The sequence below is a fragment of the Pholis gunnellus genome (genome assembly GCF_910591455.1).
Source record: "Pholis gunnellus genome assembly, chromosome: 15".
Taxonomy (NCBI): domain Eukaryota; kingdom Metazoa; phylum Chordata; class Actinopteri; order Perciformes; family Pholidae; genus Pholis; species Pholis gunnellus.
This window is the reverse complement of record NC_136542.1, coordinates 4,824,381-4,844,160: the sequence shown is the minus strand read 5'-3', so window position 1 is coordinate 4,844,160 and position 19,780 is coordinate 4,824,381. Positions and strand designations below refer to the sequence as shown.

At 42.1% G+C, this 19,780-nt stretch overlaps 2 protein-coding genes across 2 annotated transcripts; one reads left to right on the top strand and one right to left on the bottom strand.

The window, feature by feature from the left end:
• Positions 1–1,079: 1,079 nt before the first annotated feature.
• sav1 (salvador family WW domain containing protein 1) lies at positions 1,080–7,853 on the top strand. Its single transcript, XM_079174465.1, has 5 exons — positions 1,080–1,379; positions 2,448–2,984; positions 5,303–5,573; positions 5,716–5,871; positions 6,295–7,853. Exons 1-5 carry the CDS (start codon positions 1,286–1,288, stop codon positions 6,506–6,508), a joined length of 1,272 nt encoding a protein of 423 aa, XP_079030591.1. The 5' UTR covers positions 1,080–1,285; the 3' UTR covers positions 6,509–7,853.
• Positions 7,854–9,902: 2,049 nt separating this feature from the next.
• On the bottom strand, positions 9,903–18,754 carry atl1 (atlastin GTPase 1; the record flags this gene model as incomplete). Its single annotated transcript, XM_079174158.1, is given in 14 exon segments — positions 9,903–10,022; positions 10,806–10,820; positions 11,869–12,300; positions 12,382–12,453; positions 12,978–13,034; positions 13,268–13,395; positions 14,331–14,460; positions 14,574–14,672; positions 15,013–15,069; positions 15,329–15,379; positions 15,811–15,915; positions 16,481–16,615; positions 16,806–17,056; positions 18,715–18,754. Coding segments are annotated over 14 exon segments (1,692 nt in total).
• Positions 18,755–19,780: the final 1,026 nt, after the last annotated feature.

Here is a 19,780-nt window from a genome sequence, read left to right as displayed (position 1 = left end):
TAACACTAAAGTGCACTTTAGTATAAAGTATAAACCCTTTTTATATAAAGGGTTCTTTTGTCTATGTTGGCAAAGAGATTAATTATGTTAATCCGTCTCTCCTTTGCTTCTCGTGCCCTTATGTAAAGAAGAAGCAAACCTGTCGGTAGTAAAATCATGTGTACACAACAGTCAAATAATCCGGTCACCTTTTCAGTGTTTGCTGTCATGTGTTTTGCTGACGTCACTCGAGTGATAGTCAAGTGGCAACACTTTGCTATTTAAATACATTTGATTAAAAGCCTATAAACTGTTGCAATATGTAAAGTTTCCTATAAACTGTGCCATTATGAATGTTTTATATTCAAATGAAGTGTCTTTAAAGTGAAGCATGAGCACTAAAGCTGAAAACAGGGTCATGTTTTTGTATTCCAGGTATAAATAAAATACATGGATCATGTCTGGGTTGATTTCTTACTGGATTCATTGTTTGTGTGTGTTGCTGTTTGGAGATTATCTTCTCAGTGCAGGTCTATCAGTCTATAGATGGTAAAGGAAAAGTATGTTACTATTACTGTATTTAAGTGGAATTTTAAGGCACCTCTACACTTTGTCAGTCCGCTGTGTCATAGTGATAAGATAAAATAATCCTTTATTAGTCCCGCAGTGGGGAAATATACAGGATTACAGCAACATAGTGGATAATGCAAACAAGAGACAGTGAAAAACAATATCAAAACAAGTATTATAAATAAGTATATATAAGTAATAATAAAACAGTAAATAATATTAAAAATAAGTAAAAAATCCACAATAACTAAAATATTATATATATAGACAGAATGATTGTTTTGTTGCAATATTATAAATATATAGACAGTTGCAATATTATACATACAGACAGTTGCAACATAATATATATATATATATATATATATATATATATATATATATAGACAGACAGAATGATTGTAGTATTGCACAGTGTATTTATAATGCACAGATGTTTAGTGTCATAGTGATGAATGTGAACATGGTTGGTGTATCCGCTAGGTGGGCAGGACTACCAGGACTGTACAGTAACCATTCCCAGTGAGGACGAGCGGTGGGAGTGGAGCTCCGCTCAAAGCCGACTGGACCACCGGGAGGAAAGACTCGTCCAGTAGCTCAAGTTAGCTGGCTAACTTGCTGCTAGCTAATCTATTAAAGCTTTTACAAAAAATATGTTTACTCTCCGGGATAGTTGCAGAGTCGACGGGTTGTGGCCATGACGTTCGCTGTTGATGTTTCCCAAAAGCCTTGAGTTATGCTCTCACGAAAGAAAAGTAAAAAAGAAGCGTCGAAACCAGCCGAGGTACACGGGAAATATGTGAAGAAGGAAACGTCGCCGCTCCTGAGAAGTAAGCGCAACAAGTTAGCCAGCTAGCTCAGAGTTAGCCTGCTAGCAGTTAGCGTTAGCATCAGCTCAGACAAACTTTACTGGCAATAACTAGCAAGCTAATAATAGCCGACACGCACAAGTGTATGTGTGGACACACAGTGCCACGTTAACGTGGCTCGTTATCTTGTAAACAAACTGTTTAATCGCGTGTTTGTACGTAAACAAACAGCTAACCTGGTAGTTTAAGTGCTAGCTAGCTAAACCATCATCTAGCTTCATTAACATCAGATGAAGTGTCAAAGGAAGGTTTAGAGAGAACAGTAACTACTCGTATTGATAGCGAGAATACAAAACCACTCAATGGAAGACGTATTTTACTTTTAATTTACTTTATTTGTAACTGTGGTCTTCTGAAAAGCCAGATTTGTTGCTAATATTTGTCCATAGGTAGTAATTAAATTGAAGTATAGTCTGTTATTAGAGATACAAATTCGAGGTGCCATTTAATTGACCTGTTATCGTTAGTGGCTTTGCCGTTAGTCTTATTACTTTGTACTTATTAACAGTGGTGGAAGAAGTATGCACATTTACTTCAAGTAGTAATTATATGCACTGTAAAATACTTCATTGATAGTAAAGGCTCTTTTTTTAATATTTTGGATAAGCAACTAAATGTATAAAAGTATATGTTAGTCGTTTATTACAAAGTAATAATGTGTTTTATTATGAATTCATTAAAGTTTAAGTAGTTTTAATATTGTTGTTCAAGGTGGAGCTCATTTTAACTACTCTACTGTATGTACTGTTGGGTAGTTAAATTTACCCTTTTACAATAAACTATTTAACATCATCGTTTATTTTGTATGTACCTATCGTAGTGGAGTAAAAGGTACAATATTTCACTCTGAAATGTAGTGGAGCAAAGAAGTACTCAAGTATATTGCGAAATATCCTTAAACTGTACGTAAGCGTAGTGTTTGATTACTACCTTACATAGTACTTTACATTCTTTCACTGCGTATTGATGCTACTTCTGTGTTATTGTGTTGACTGATACTGACAGACGCCCTTGTTTACCTGGTTGCAGATCTTATGCCATCATTCATCCGCCATGGACCCACTATTCCCAGACGCACAGAGGTCCCTCTGCCAGATATGGGGCCCTCTTCCTACCCTGTGCCACCCCCCCGGGAGCCCGTTGTGTCCCGCAACAAGAGCTTTCTCCGTGCCCCTGTGCAGAGGCCTCCTCACGAGGTGGCCCGCAGAGAGAGCCACCGCATGTCTGCGCCTCCGTACCTGCCGCGCAGTCTGGGAGACCTGCCTCACGAGTACGGGGGCTCCTCACAGTCTTTTCTCACAGACGTGATCCCCATGTCTGAGAACGGAGACGCTGCCCGGTTTTACTACCCCTCTGAACCTTACTATGACAACCAGCAGCACCAGCAGCACCAACAGCAGCAGCAGCAGCAGCAGCATCAGCAGCAGCAGCAGCAGCAGCAGCGCCAGCCCATGAGGGTCCCGGACCGCTTTCCTGAGGACTATAGATACTATGAGCACAATGAACACAACTTCCAAAGACTTCCACGACAACACACTCCCCCAGCTCCAAGCAGACCCCCTTCAGGTAAACATGACACGTTTTTTGCCTCTCACTTTTTACAGTATCCATTTCGATGGTTCCTCTTTATAGGAAAGTAAACAAGAGGCAGTGACAAGAAATTTGGAAGCATACGCAGTTTTGGAAAGTTCACGGCTGGCAGTCACAGTCTCTTGAGGGACAGAAACACCTCAGCTGTTTTCTGCAAATTCAGTCATTTTTGAGGATGAGTGTAATCAAAACAGCTAGTCTACAATGTTTCAGATATGTCTGTTTGGGAAAACTTTCAGAAAATATGATCAACTTTAGTCTCCCAGTAAAACGTTGTACTTCTGTGTGACTTGTTTTGAAACATGAAAGTATTGCGGATTGGTTTTGGACCTTACGAGAAAGAATGCAAGCCGTTGCTTGTTACCGAAGAGCTCAAAAGAGCAATTTTATTTCATTCTTCCTGAGGGATTAAATGTTTTTAAATTGCTCCTCTACATTGTAAACATTAGTGATGATGTAAGTGTGTAATTTCCACAAGATTAAATGTTTATGGGGTCGCAGGAATTTTCCAACCCACTCCAAACGATAGAGAGCCTTTTATTATGTGGCTGCCGTGTCAGCGTCGTGTATATGCTTTAGCATTGTGTCGGGCCCGCCTATCGCATATCACAGAGCCTTGTTTGGAGGGAAGTTAAACACGCTTTAGGGGCGCTGCATTTTTCACCTCTCTGTTTGCTGATTCCTTCTGCCAACACACTAGCAATTTGCAGACCGCCCCCAGTCAAATGTCTCAGCTTCAGACGGCTCATTTCTATGAATCATCTGTGTACGTCAGTACTGTTCTCTGTGTAGTTACACTGCACACGTAAGGTGCGTGCGTGATGCACTGAGCAGTTGTTTTGAAGGAGTCGCCTGCCATCAGCTGACGCCTCTTTACTAACGGGAATGGAATTATTTTGCACTGTAACAAATCAAAAAAACGTTGAACAAAATAAGATACAGTTTGAAATGATACTAGTGTTTACTTTGAGTAAAAATGGGTGAATGCCTTTTGACACCACATAGTTTTACCATTTGTTCTTTTATTGTTGATCATCGTGAGCATTTGTGATACATGATCAGCATCTCATTTGTATCGTCTCCCCCATTTTCCGTTTACTTTTCATTACTGGAAACAACCTCGGTTTTTGCACACTGCAGGGAAAAACTTCAAAACTTGCAGAAATGACTCTTGGCTGCACGGAAACATTAGATGTGATCGATTTCACACTGATCTGGTCCCTTTGTTAAAAAAATTAAAATATGTGTATATTTTAGAGGAAAAGTTGGTAAACCACTAATACCGTATTGTCAAAATATGTGGTTGGTGATTCATACTTTGGCTGATCACTGACTGTTTTTAGGAGTTTATTTCATTTCTTTAGTAAAACCTCACCATCACCAGTTGTAAAAATAGTCTTCTCTCGACTGTATTCAGTGAAATTCCTGTACTGCATTAAGCTGTAGGTCTGCAGTGAGTGTGGCTCTCTGCCATTATTCTGAGGAAAAGGGCAGAGATGATGATGATGATGATGAGGTGGAGGAGGAGGAGGAGGAGTGCATTTCTGCGGAGCGCTCGCACATTCCGTCCCTTCACTCAGCAGCTGGCAAAGAGCTCCGGCTCTGTTGCTGTCACTCTCGTGCAGAATTTATCAGATTGTAGCCGCCATTTTGCTCCGATGCTTCATTCTGCTGTGTTTTCAACCCTTTCTAGGTCCCTCCAGGCTCATTTTTTGTTTTTGAGTCACGGTAGCTCTCGCTCAGTCTAACTCATCCACACAGCTATTGGCTCTACATTCCTCGCTGACATTATTCCCCAATTTGAAGCACCGGACCTGTTGAGTGAACGCACTCAGCTGTCTGCTCTTACTGAGTGTTTGGGAGTTCAGTGGTTTCTTCTCTTCCGGTGAAAGCTCCAGTGCGTATGCAGAGATCTCTGCCTTCCTGTCCAAACATAACAACACTCCCATTTCCTACCATTCATCAAACGATGTCGGTCAGAACGAGATGCTCCGTCACAACAGAGTCAAAGCGATCGAGCACCCCCGTCCACAATCACGGCAATACTTAGAGACTGCATCATGCTTTAAGTAGTGAGTCGTTGCATTCCTCCGTTGTCCCGATCAATGTTTCCACATTTGAATGACCTTTTTTAAATGCTTCACATCCCTCTCCCTTAAATGACATTTTCCCACACATGCTGTTTTTAAGAACTTTTCCCAGCGGCGCTGTTAGCGGTCCAGCTGCTCTGCTCTATCTGGTGGTCAGAAATCCCTCCCTCTCGGTTTCTAAAAAGAAATGTTTGTTTTCCTCAGGCATAGGTCGAATACAGGCCAAGTCCCTGGGGAACCTCTCCTGTCTAACGGGAGAGGACATCCCCCTTCCGGGCGGCTGGACCGTTGACTGGACCATCCGTGGCAGGAAGTACTACATTGACCACAACACGAACACTACACACTGGAGCCACCCTCTGGAGAGGGAGGGGCTCCCTCCGGGCTGGGAAAAGGTGGAGTCGGCTGAGTTCGGGGTCTACTACGTGGATCACATCAACAAGAGGGCCCAGTACCGACACCCCTGTGCTCCGAGGTATGTCGTCCGAGTGGAGAGAGAAAGATGTTGTGTGGCTCTTTTTCACCTGGGTTTGTCAGCACAGTCTCTTTTAGGATGACTAACCGTTTCACACCGATGAAATATGCTATAAACACAACATAACCTCTGTGTGTTCCAGTGTGCCTCGCTATGATCAGCCTCCACCGTTACCGCCTCCTGTGACCTATCAGCCACGTCCCGCAGAGAGGAACCAGCCGGTGCTAGTGCCCGCCAACCCGTACCACACAGCAGAGATCCCAGACTGGCTGCAGGTGTACGCCCGGGCCCCTCTCAAGTGAGTACGGTTATTGTCTTCGCCAGGAGGATCACGCGATATGTCGCGTCCGTCTAATCCGTGAGTGAGTGTGCACCTCTGTGTCTGTCAACGGCTCATCTCGACGCTAGTGATAACAGAGCTAACAGAGCTAACAGTGCACACACTGCTGACGTGGGTAGACAGCTAGGTGAGTTTAATTTAGTTTTAGGCACGATTGCCTGCATACTTCATCGCTTGTTTATGAGTTTGAATGAAGTGTGTTTCATGACGCCTAGAATTAAGGTTAGCCAATTGTGTGTTGTATTCATCCATGGGCTCTAGTTGGTAATATGAGAGGTACAAATGATATAGGGGGGGCCGTTCCCAAACACTTCCAAACACTTCCAAACACTTCCCAAAGTACCTGTTGAAGTAGCATGAATATCTTCCCTTCTATATCAGGTATGACCACATCTTGAAGTGGGAGTTGTTCCAGCTGGCAGACCTGGACACGTATCAGGGCATGCTGAAGCTGCTCTTCATGAAGGAGCTGGAACACATCGTCAAATCCTACGAGGCGTACCGGCAGGCGCTGCTGTCGGAGGTGGAGGCTCGCAAACAGCGGCAGCAGTGGTACGCCCAGCAGCCCAACAAGAACTTCATTGGGAACATGTGATGTGTGTGTGTGTGTGTATGCGCGAGCGTGTGTGTGTGTGTGTGTGTGTGTGTGCAGCGGGGGACGTCGTGCTGCCACTCCTCTCTGAGGTCGCCACAGTTTGGGAGCGGTCAGGGTTTCCTTTGAAATCACGATGGACTCTTAATTGCCTCTTTACCAAACACATCTGTGCCTTCGCTTGATCCAAATATATCAGCCAGGAACCCCCCCCCCCCCCCCCCCCCCCCCCCCCCCTCCCCCCTCTCTCCATGTGACAGTCAATCTATGAATGACCACGTGACTGAAAAACACTCCAATGAAGAAGAAGAAGAACCTATAATGTGCTACATCTGGGGAGACTCGTGGTGCCGTTTACAGCCACTGCCCTGAGAACTGAGTTCTGGGTTTCCGCTTTTACGACCGAGGAGAACAGAGTCTGAAAAGCTACGGATATTTGTTCAAAAACATCCTGAGATTGTGCCTTTTTTCTTTTTTAAGCAAAATAAAACGCAGCAATTTTAATACACCAGCTACTCCGTCATTATTTCCTGTTGGAGAAAATGACCGGCGGCTTAATCTAATTTGTTTCTCTATGAAATACTTTATGACTATTTCTTTCCTTTGCTTTGATACCTTCATAAAATGAAACCACACTTTTACATTAACTAAAAAGTGTATTTTCTTTTTCTCCTTTTTTTTATGACATATCCTTAAGAAGACAATCCACCAAAACTTTCACAGATATTTAAGTTTTGATTTGAAACAACAGGTTTTGTTGGATAACATTTGATGCAGTGGTTTGAGCATCTTGTGGCTCTCGGCATTACTGTAAGTCAGGAATATGTGTGTAAAATGAAACATAAATAAGCTACTGGAACTTTACAAAAACACTTCAGAAGACGCACCAAGTTTGCCAAACAAGTGCAATTCAGCTTCTCCCTGTTCTGCTCTTTTGGGATGTTTCCTGCCTTGTTTTTATGGACTCGCGTCTCTTCTGTGGGAGAAATGCAGGTTTCTTGGAAGCAAATTCTTTTGTTCACTAATCAATCAGCCTAAGCCGTCTTAAGATACTCAGAATTTTTTTATGCTTTAGTGTTTGTCTAGTAGAAACTATCTTCACAGTAAAAAAAAATAAATACAAATGTTTGATGGGGGTCTGTTTACGACAGTGATTACAAATCCAAACATTTCTGAATGTCCTCGGATGGCTTCTGATAAGTCAGCAGTGGACTAGGTTTGTAAGAATGAGTCCTTCACTATGCAAGAAGGTCTCAATCACTTCTTTTCACAACTGTGGCATCACTTTGTACATTTCTGATTTTGTGGATTGCAAATACAGAACATAAGCAATAAAGTCTGCAGTGAAGAAAACTACTTTTCTGGATGTTCACTTTCACTTTGAGCCTTAAACTAAAATATATATATATATATACGTATATATATCCTGTAAAAAAACATATCAGACAAGTATTTTAAAAAGAAATAAGTCGTCTCGATGTCATTAATTTGGTCCAACTTTATTTGTTATTTCCTTGTAACTGCGTGTGTGGAAACTTGTAGCAGTGTTGACCTTTTGACCTTTCAGTACACTGAGGCTCCCACGATATCCAGAGATGATTTAAGTGTCCATGGGGGCGGCTTCAGGAATGAATTGTTCAACCCCAAAATAACATGTTGTGATACATTTTTTTTTTCTTCTTCTTCTTTTTAACAGATAAAATCTTCAATTTATTATTTAGAGCGTGAACGCAACACAATAATGCTACTTTTCTGACTCATGAATGGACACGGCCAAGAAGAAAACGGGCTTTCATAACCTCACGAGTCTTAAACTGGACTTCGATGGCTCTTTGCGTGAAGGCCTCGCTGACGTTGATTATACATTGTGGAAGACTCAAGAAGCCACTCTGCTGCAGTGCCTTTCAATTTCCAACCCTTGAGGTCAAACCTCAGCATAAACTTGCTAAATATGCATGACGGTGTTCCTGTACTGTTGGTGACCAGAAAAGGAAGAAATAAAAAAACAAAAAACATTTCAATGCTGCAGCTGTATGTGATGCAGACGTGTTACAGTGAGCTCCATGATCCCGGGTTATTCAGTGAGCTAAAAACAATAACCACAGTCACACAAATGTACGGTAACCGTCTACGAAGCCCAACTTTTCAAACACCAAAAAATGCTGTCGCCATTACATTAAGCCTTTTTGTTTACAAATGCAAGCTGATTTTTGGAAACAAAAGAAAAAGCCTCTGGGCCTGGCTTCTTTCACTATGCAGCAGCGTTTGACAGATGAGTCAACTTAAAGTGTGTGAAGATGATGAAAGAGATGTGGAATGAGGATTCTTTTTTCTTTTTTCTTTTTTTAAAAGCAGGCCTGTCGCCCCCGCCTAATAACAACAATGTTTGATTCCTCAGTGGCCACAGAGTAGCTACATTCCTCGGATTTGCTCGAACATTCAGTGAGAAACACAACAATGCTTTTTCGCCCTGCCGCCTCTACGTCACAATGAAAACCAGACACGCTCAACCTAGAAGACCAAACGCACATATAGAGGACCACCGCGCAATCACAACACCGCAAGCAGACTACAGAGTGAGAGATAAATGTCAGCTATGTTGTGTAAACTTTGAACTATTCTGTTTTTGTCTTTCCACCCGGTGCTTTAAAAGTAAACGCCAGCAGGAACTCCCTGATGCAGAAATCTACCTCCAAAACAAACTATACAACTAATACATGTGCCGTTGAGTGTCCGCATGTAGCCAGGCTGCAGTAGATGTGAAATCATTTTTACATGTTATTATGGCACAATACCACTTTGTCACAACTATTAAAACGTATTCTTATTATTTTTTTTTTACAAAGTATACCTGGTCTAAGAGCTTAAAGATGACAGACATTAACCACTTACCATGCTGATGATGCTTGTAACGCTTCATTATTTAACATACACGTACATATTTTGGCTTTCAAACATCGCAGGTCATAGATATTGTTTCTTATAAACAGCACTAAACTTCAAAGAACGGAACAATCGTCACAAATGGGGATTTCACAGATTTGTCTCTACTTTGAGAATCAATGTCGGTGACAAAAACAAACAAAAAACCCCGTCTGAAATGAAATCAGCAGCTGACTGGAGGTTGGATATGCCGAGCCTGCAGTATCTGTACAGGTGATATTTTATCACAGACAGAAAGTGAGAGACAACGCTAAACGGCACCCATTGCTTGAAGACAGGCACCCACTGAGAAGATGCTCTGACACTGCCTATACATGAACATTATAGAGTCCCTTATTACGTTTAATAGTAGTGGATGTATTGGTGGGCAGCACCAGCCAATAACAGAATAGAAGAGTGCCTCCTCCTCCTGTCCATCACCAGGAAGTCCCTGCTGTACTCTTGTCTTATCGAATCAGTCTCTCTTATTGTCCCGCTCCTCCGGCACCTCCTCCTCCGCCCGAGGCCCGCCGGGGAAGGCGTGGTGGTACAGGTGCCTGTGATTGGCCGCTACATTGTACAGCTTGTAGAGAGCCTGTGGAGCAGAGGCGAAATGAATATTAAAGGCGGAGGATTAAACTCGACCAGGTTTATCTTGAGGTACACGGCCATAGTCAGTGTATGCAGAGGTAGCAGCATGGAGGCTAAGCGATGTACCTTTAAAAAGGCCCACCTAAAAACATCAATATCGGTTTGTACGCTATATTTAGAATATTTTCACCTTGCCGTCAGACAGAGCTTTCTGGCGGGGAACTGAAGATATCATATCCATCTGTGCTCTCTTCAAAGCCGCCGGACTCCTTTGACAAAAACAGTAATTTGACCTCTTAGAAGACGGGAGTTGCTGATGTGAAGCTGCCTCGATGGGTTACTTTGTTTGTGTCATTGTGTGAATTTGGTGAATCCGCGGTCACCCTTTGAAACACCAAAGTCACACAATAACACAAACTAACTGATCGAGGCAGCGGCGGAACCAGCAGCTCATCTGTTCTAAGAGGTCAAATTACTGTTTTTGCCAACGGAGTCTCGTGGCTTTGAAGAGACGGTGGATCAGTGTCATACAACCTGAACTATCTCTTTAGATAATGTCAGCGTAGAGATACAGTTGAGCACACTTGCGAGCAATGTGGATGGATAAGGGTGACGAAAATAGCGAAGAAAGGGACATAAAAACATTTCAATGTTTACCATCGTATTTATTTGCATATGTTACTGTGAGTATCTCAATAAATGAGCCACAAATTTGAGAAAAATGAAGCCTGACAATATGCTCTTGCTAGTTTTTCTAAATATTCCCATTTGGATTTGCTCCACTTACCTCATTTGTGCTCCCCTGCAGAGGCATGAAAAAGACAAAAAGTAAAGTGAGCACATTTGTCACATAAAGCATGTTCACTAACATGTATTATTGCTGTATATGGATCTGGCCTTATTGTCTCTGCCACTGATTTAAGGGGGATTGTTGCCCTCTGGTGGTTTGAAGATACTGTATCACCTAATTTACTGATGAATATGCGTACAATATTAGTCTCTGCTGTACATAGGGCCTTCTGGTTTATATTTCTAGCTTCACGGTTCATTGTTCTGAGCCTCTAAAATGTAATATTTACTATTTTGTTTAATCTTCCATAACTGTACGTACTGCAATATGTTTTTGTTTTGGAATCCTGGTTGGACAAAACAAATTATCTGAATAAGTCAAGTTGGACTTAAAAGCTTTGATGGCTCCATTATTTGATTTTCAAGTAGGACAATTTACAATTTGTAAACAGTATTTGATTCCTCTTCATCCATTATGAGTCAAACTGATTTCTTCCATCGATGATAAACAGGCAGGATTTGTTCCAGACAGATTCATTAATAAGGAAAATAATTGTTAGTTACAGCCGTAACATGAAACTTCGCTTTTCTTTTTATTTGGTTCAAAATGCAGCCGCCAGCCTCCTGACCAGATGTTTGACCAATTAGGATAAATTAGTCTTTTTGAGCTCCCAAAAAAAAGTGATTTTAAAGATCTCAATCTGAACTACAAAACCCTTAACAGTTGTTTCTACAGTACTTGATATTAAATCATATAGACCGGCTTCATTGCTCTGTAAGTAGAGTAAACATACAGTATTTCTGTAAACTTCTTCTTAATGTCAGGCAGTTAACCAGTGTCACTATTTATTCACTCATTTATGTTAATTTTCATGTTTTTGTATCTGAGGAACCTCTTGAAAACAAGTTTTTTTGTATCATCCTGTATTGTGTGCAAAGAACGCCTGCTGGTGATTTTGCATTATTAACAACGTGAACTTGAACTTGGTGACTATTGATTGAGATATTGATTAAGTTAAGACAGACAGATTTATTATTAACTTCATTAAAGGTTGAATTACCTGGTCCCACAGTGCACCGGCCACCTGGTCGATGACAGCGCCGAGTTCCCGGTATTCCCCGGAGTAGCGGATGTAGGCCCAGGTGCAGAGAGTGATCAGAGCCAGACCCAGGATCATGTTACACAAGCTGGCAATGACGTCCACGCCCACAAAGCCTGTGATGCCCGCGGCCACGTACATGACAAAGATGACCACGAACAGGGTGGCCGGCGTCCGGGCCGCGTGGAAAATGTTCTTGGAGTCATTGTGCTTGATGTACTGGACAAACACCTCGTCGACTTCTCCCTCCAGCTGCTGCAGGTAGCGGCGGCTGAACTCCTCGCCACCCATCTTCTTTACACCCCGGAACACCTGCAGGGCCTCCTCTCTGATGGCGCCGTGTCGGGCCTGCAGCTCACTGGGAGCCAGAAAAGGCCGGTCACCCCCGCAGACCTGTGGGAACAGAATGGAGATGCTCAAAGACGACGGATTAGCACGTTTGGGATCCACTCGAAAATCCTAATTTCACCTTACCCCTTCCATTTTCTTGTTGTACAGATCCTTTGCGGCTGCCACTGCTGCCAAATTATTTGCCTCTGCTGTGGCCTGAGAGGAAACAGATATAAAGAGATTAATTACTTTAAGATAAAATAAGACAAGATGATCTTTATTGATCCCACGCAGGGAAACATGTCACAAACACAGAAGTAGAACTTTAAAAAACGTAAAACAAAAATATAATACTAAATACATTACACACACATCTATATATATATATATATATATATATAGACACAAACAAAGCATACAAATACAATAATAAGTACTCAATACTATATACACCAACATTAACAACAACTTTAACAAGATAAAATTAGTAAAGGAAGTTGGGATACAAATATTAAAGGGGGATTGATTTGTCCGTTCTGGGCTACTGTAGAAACATGGCGGACTCCGTGAAGAGGACCCGCTCCCTATGTAGATATAAAGGGCTCATTCTAAGCTAACACAAACCAAACCATTCTTAGTTTCAGGTGATTGTTATACGTTACATAGTTCTGAATATCATAATCCATTACGTAATCCTACATACTACACACTGGCCCTTTAAGACGATGGAGGAGATGTACCTGCAGCATGGACTTTGGATGTGGAAGCTCCTCACCTTGGTAAATTTTGATGTATGCCTAAAATAAATGACAAAAAGCATTAACAGTAACAGAACTGGTGGAATTAAGTAATATAAATATGTTGGATTTACAAACATGCTCAGTTTAATAGTTACTGACACACATAATAGAAGTAAATATGACTTTATGTCCAGTGAACAGTTTTTAGCTAAAATGGTTAAAAACAATATTGAAAGTACAGGTTTTGGTTGGTTTGTGTGTTTCACATGAACACGTCTCTTCGCTCTGACCTTGAAGTACTCCACCAGGCCTCTGCAGGTGATTTTGCTGCCGTTGATCTCCTTCACGTCGATGTTACGAGGACTGAGGAGCCACGGGACCAGAACCTTCAGGTTGTTTATGAACTCGCCGTCAATCTCTAGACGGGGAAGGAGAGAGAGTTCACAGCATGTGCTGAAATTCGACATTGTTTGCTCTGTTATATTCCGTTTCTGGCAGCATGTCTGGTAAGATTCAACAATTCAGAGCAGCAAACAGCTTTTCTTCTCCCAGAGCTCCAGTGCACCACCTGCTCCTGCACAACATGTAAATACTCTGCACCTGTTTCACCTCCACAATCTCTTTGTACAAATGCCTTGCATATTTGCCCTATGCCCTAATTTATTTAATGTATACATATTAACAGCCATGCTAACATGCTAATGTTTAGCAGGTATGTATGTTATTCATTTTAGTTTTGCGTGTCAGCATGCTAAAATTGCAAATTAGCATTAAACACTCAGTACAGCTGAGGCCGACGGGAATGTCTTTAGTTTGTGCGAGAATATAGTCATCTAGGCAAGAATCTAGTCAAAAATAAGTAGTGGACAATTTAAAATGTAGATCTAATAGATGAAATATTATGAAGAAAACTCAAGTTATTACATTTGATACTAAAAGAAACATTCTTCTGCAATCCTTCCAAGACATTTCCTGGAGACATTTCACAACAAAAATTGAATTCTGTCAACCCCCCATGTGCTAGAGGAAAAGTCAGAGGATCATCAAAGTCAGCAGAATTCATCCTCTGGGAAACACGGATGTCTGTGTAAAGTTTCACAGCAATCCATCGAAAAGTTGTCAAGATATTTCACTGTGAACCAAAGCGGCGGACCGACCGATCGACAGACATTGCCGTCCCTACCGTGACTAAAATCATTTCATGTTGTTTTATGTTTAGTTATCATGGGAGTGATGTAAACGCCTCTGTGTCAAACACGACAGATCACTCAAGGTCAGAAGCCCTTTGACAAGAGCCGCTACAATCCCGAAACACTGAATGAATCACATGTTACAAGACAGAGGAGGGTGTACCTAATATTCTTCCATCAAAGAGTGGGTTGGTGGCCACTTTGAGGCCGGGGTGAGGCATCAGGAAACAGGAGATGTTGGTGAAGCAGGAGTGGATGTGTTTACGTACGTTCTGCAGCTCTTCGTGCTGGTTCTCTGAGATCTGCACCATAAAACACGACCACATGTGTCAGGTTTCAGACGTGCATTGGTTTGGTTTAATTAGCCTCGGGTGGATCTGTACGATCATTGTTTGAATTCGTCACAGCTGACCTTCAGTCTCTTCTCAAGGAACTTCATGCCTCCCTCTTGTCCGTAGGGAAACTCATATGGAAAGCTCCAGTCTCGGACGAGGAAGATCATGGACTAAGACAAAATAAATAACTCTTGTCAGTGATATCTAGCACTGTACATTATATTCCAATAGTATTTTTAGGAGCAGACAGTCCTTTTCAGTTGTCATCAAATCATTAAATTTTCTTACATAACAAACCTCAATCTAATATTTCAAGGTGCTTCAAGCAAACACCAATAATAATTTGTAAATGTCATTTCCTGACATTTGGACGCAGTCATCTTCCCGTGGCAAATCTATCCAGCGAGTGAAATTCATTTACTTAGAAACTTGAATGAATGAAATTGGCCCTCTGCATCTGACCCATCCTGAGCATCAAGGAGCTGTGGGCTGCTGTAAAGTGTACGTTACCTGGAATGGTTTGAGGAAAGTCTCCTCCATAGCTAGTCTGCCGTACTCAGTGAAAAGCTGGAAGAAAAAGGCAGATATGACAAAATGAGTGAGGATGTGAATTGTTGTCATTTTTAATAAAAGATGAACAGGAGTATCTGGAGCAATGGGACCCTTAAGACATTCAATTCAAGTGTTCTCTTCAAGTGTTTTTCTTTCGCAGGTTTATGTTTCAGCGGTAAGAAAAGGCACCGAAACAGATACTAATATGCATCATGTCTGACTGGCCAAAGGTTTCAAACCTGGACTTATTCGTGTCGACACATGACGGTGTTACCTGCAAGTGCTGAAGGTCGTCCTCTTGTACATTCTGTGAGATGTTGTAAACCTGAAAAAGTATAAAATAAAATCATTTTGTGAAACCAAAGGAACGAAACAGTCAAAGAACAACTTAAGACTTAAGAGTCTGTGAGGCTGTACTTGCGCACAAGGGTGTTTTGAGCTAAATGCTAACATCAGCGTGCTAAGTTAACTGTGCAGCACCGGTACCTAATTCCATGGAAATGAATCTAATAGTTGTTGAGACTCAAAGCTACAAATGTCAGCCTCATGGTGACATTGAGATTCACTGTCTGGGAAACATGAATGTTTGTAGAAGAATGTTGTGGCGATCCATCCAACAGTTGTAGAGATACTTCCCTCTGGACCAAAGTGGTGTTCAGACATATCACCACTACAACCACGCTGGCTAAATAAACAAACCTGCTTTCGTCCATTCACATCCATATGCACAGTCTTTACTGAAGCGAAGCGGCGTACCTGCATGGAGCTGATCATGGTGCTCAGTGCAAACACGGTGGCCGAGTCCCTCAGCGTCGACTGGCTGTCAAACGTGCCCTGTGTGTCCATCAACAATACAGCCACCTGTGAAATGAAACAGACGAAGACACTGACCTGTGCTGCAAGGTAAGTCTTAACGCTTCTCGTGCCTCTACTGTGCAGAGGAAAGCGAGTTGTAATAGAGCGTGTGAGGGATTAGAGGAGCGCTGGAAGTCCTTAAGTGGCACGTTTGGTAAGAAAAATGTGTGAGGAGCCAGCTGGTCGGACTGGTTTTGAATAGACATTAAAATGGAGAAAAGACCTTGAAAAGGTCAAACCTACTCTAATTTAAAAAGATCTATAAATTAAGATGCAATTTAAATCTGACAGCCAGTAGCACTCTGGCTTCTGCTGCTTGTGCAAACTAAAGATGGGAGACGTTTGGCCGATGCAGGTGTAAAAGAAGCTATTTATGGAAAAATGTCTTCCTTCAAGTGTTGTTTTACTGGGCAGCTTTAAGTGTGAATGTGTGTTACTGTGAAAGTGAGGAGCAGACCTGTTGCCTTTTTTAAAAAAGATTAACAAAGTATCCATGTCATATTTAATTATGTCTCATAATACCTTGTTGCATTGTAATAATCAAGACTGGTATACAGTTACAGGACTTCACCTGTCTTCCGTCTGGCTTGTCCACCAGGAAGACCTCACTCCAGATCTGGATCCCGGTGGTCTCCCTCTCGGAGCCCCCCCTCCAGGAGAAGCCGGTCAGAGGCTCGTCTGCATCTCCGAGCCAGCCTTCAGATGCCTGAGCACAGTGGGATCAGAAGTGAGAGGTCAATGGTTTATATATCGTTTACTGTTTTATCTACCTTGTTTATGTTGCATTTCTGTCTTTATTTCCTAACTATATTTGTGCTACTCATTCTTTTATTGATAAAGGCACGCTCCAGAATCAAAGGCTCAGCTCCGTCACCTGCACAGACCCAGACACTTACGTGGTTGTACATGTAACGCAGCATGAAGTCCATGAGGAAGGACTTGCCCTTGCGGAAAGCTCCGGCCACAGAGATGGCCACCACCTCTCGGTCTCTGACCTCCTCCGCCAGCAGGATGCGGCTCAGCGCCGCCTCGTCCAGCTCGAAGGTGTGGTCGTCTTTGACCAACAGCACCTGTATGGGGCGGGCTCGTCCATCCGGCTCCTCCTCCTCTGAGCTCCAGTCGTAGACATTTTTGTCACTGAGGGACCCTGGAGGACGAGACAGAGGGGGGAATGATTCCGATAATGGAGTAGTGCTCTGAAGAATGACCCCGTAAGAGGGAAACATGAACCTAAACTAAACATATCTTCATCTTTGAATATGGTTGCATGCAGAGAAATGATAATGTTGCTGCTGCTGCGCTGCAATTTTGTCCCACATAATTACTTGTTATAAGCTCTGTGGTGTCAAATAAATGTCATTATATGAGCGAGTGATCAGCCAGAACTTATTCTCAGCGGTGAGAAGCAAACGTAGTGGTCCATTAAGGCGAGGAAACAGGAAAGTTGAGTCCATTACTCCTTCCTGTTAGCACCAGATCAATAGCCTGCAAGCTTGATAATACTAACAATGAATCGTGCCATGCTATCCATCCCATCTGCTTGCGTCCAATGAGATCATGTGCATCGAGAGCTGTTTCTGGCGCTTTCCCGGCAGTGACTCAGTGTGTTTCCAATCTCTGCTGCCTCACGTAGAGAGTGTGCAAGCTGCATGACCGGCCTGATGCACAGATTTGGGCTTCCAAATCCCACTCATGTAATGTATGCTGCTTTATGCTACAACAAACTTGTGTCTGACGTGTACATTCTGCAAAGCACAAAAGGATTTCTGATGTAAAAAAATCCACACACATGTCCCCCAATGCAATGTGTGTGGCTGTGATGTTTTGAGGATGTAATTGCAAATTAAACAAGGGCACTGTGAAAGATTAAGGAGTAGCAGGCAAAATCTGGGAGCGTGCTAAAAGATTAATGCAGGGTGCCAAGAATGCACGGTGAATAATTTAAGGAAGAATCAGCCAGGACCTGAGGAAGACTGTCAGTTTGACTTCACGTCTCCTGCAAAGGCCTCACTCGGGCCCGGGCACGAGCCTTTGCCTGGTTAACCCGATCTTGTTGCTGCTGCTCTTAAAACAAACCGAAGACGTCAGAAGCACCGTCTGCTTAAAGTGGGTCAAACCAGATAAACTCTCCAATGACAAACAGCAGCATTTCCTCCCCTTTTTCCTCAACCCTATAACAGTCATGCAGTGCCTTTTTCTCTCCCCTTGCAGGCCTGTATTAAAGTTAACATGAGCCATAGAGGGATGTCAGTGACAATTAGGGTGCTGGTTGCCATCATAATCATGGTGGTGAAAACGATAATGATGATAGCAGTAATGATTAGTACAAAGATGATTGTGATAGTGGTGACAAGCTATGCACTGATGCAAAATTACATCATTTGATGCCAGATGCCTCACAGAGTGACAAACACAATAAAATCAGAAGGTTATTTTCAGATCTTTTCGGGGCCTTGACCGCCCCAACAGAATATCTCCTGTATGCTGATTAGTGAAAACATTTTTTTCACCACAGGATTTAATGGTAAAAATGGTTCGCTTATCCTTGATTGACCGACATCGATGCAGTGACAAATAGAACAAAACGTATATTTCGCACCACCATTAGTAACATTCGATAATATCAGGAATTAAATAATTACACAATGGTCACAATATTGTCGATACAAGAACAAGCCCTTCGTGATGGAGTCTGTAATAAACATCTAATTGGCTGCATTGCTTACACCCTCGCCTCGACAAGGAATAAGAAAAATATGTGTGTGCGCGTCAAGCAAAGCATGAAATATCAAATAGTGTACATACACTCACCCCAGCTGTCTCTGTCTTTACGGTGTTTCGCCATAATACTGCCCTTATATCCCTCTGTTTGTCCGTTAATGAGCGACCCTAGTCGGTAGTCATGGGTGTCGAAGGGTTGGGTGGATGCCCTATCTCCACCAAAAACGATGCTCGCATCGCAGGAGGATGATGGAGCTTTTATTCCCAGCGTGATGCGGGACTCGAACGTGCAGCCAGGGGACGCTGTTGTCTGTTGTTCCTGCTCAGTGTAATGTAGCAGCTTAATAACGCGGAAAGAATGAATGTGGTTCAGCGGACATTGTGTGAGTGCAACCATTGAGTATGTTAAGTATGGCTTTTGCAATTAAATTCAAGTCTCTGTCATTGAACCTGCTATGAAAATACATGCACGGCTTCCGTCGGTAGGTGGCGCTACTTACACAGAGAATGGAACAGATGCTTCCTTCGCGTACTGTCGTAAATATCGCTACAGAAATGATCCTACGCAGTATGACTGGCAGTGGTGGTCGAATACTCAGATACAAAAGTCATGAATTAAAAATGTTACTTAAGTAAAAGTATAAAAGTATTATCAGCTAAATGTACTCAAAGTATTAAAAGTAAAAGTACAAGATAGGTCAAAGTTATATATACTTAATACTACTGATGCATCAACATGTAACCAGAATTTTGATATTGTAGCTGCCATAGTGGACCTGATTGGGGCGATTATATACACCTTTGGGTAGTTTAATTTATTGCATAACAATGTACTACATTTTATATGGCCATTCTAGTTTTTTATAATGTAAAGTAACTGAAGTGGAGTAAAAAGGCCTTTAGTATACCTTTTAAAATGTAATGTAGTCAAAGTATAATGTAGCAGAAACTCAAAACACAAGACTTGTATTTAATAGATAGATAGATAGATAGATAGATAGATAGATAGATAGATAGATACTTCATCAATCCTGCAATTGGAAATTTGTTCGCTACAGCAGCATTACGATACAGGTAAGCAATCAAAGAACAGAGTAAAAAAAAATAATATTGAGTATAAAAATGCACAATATATACAATACATATAACA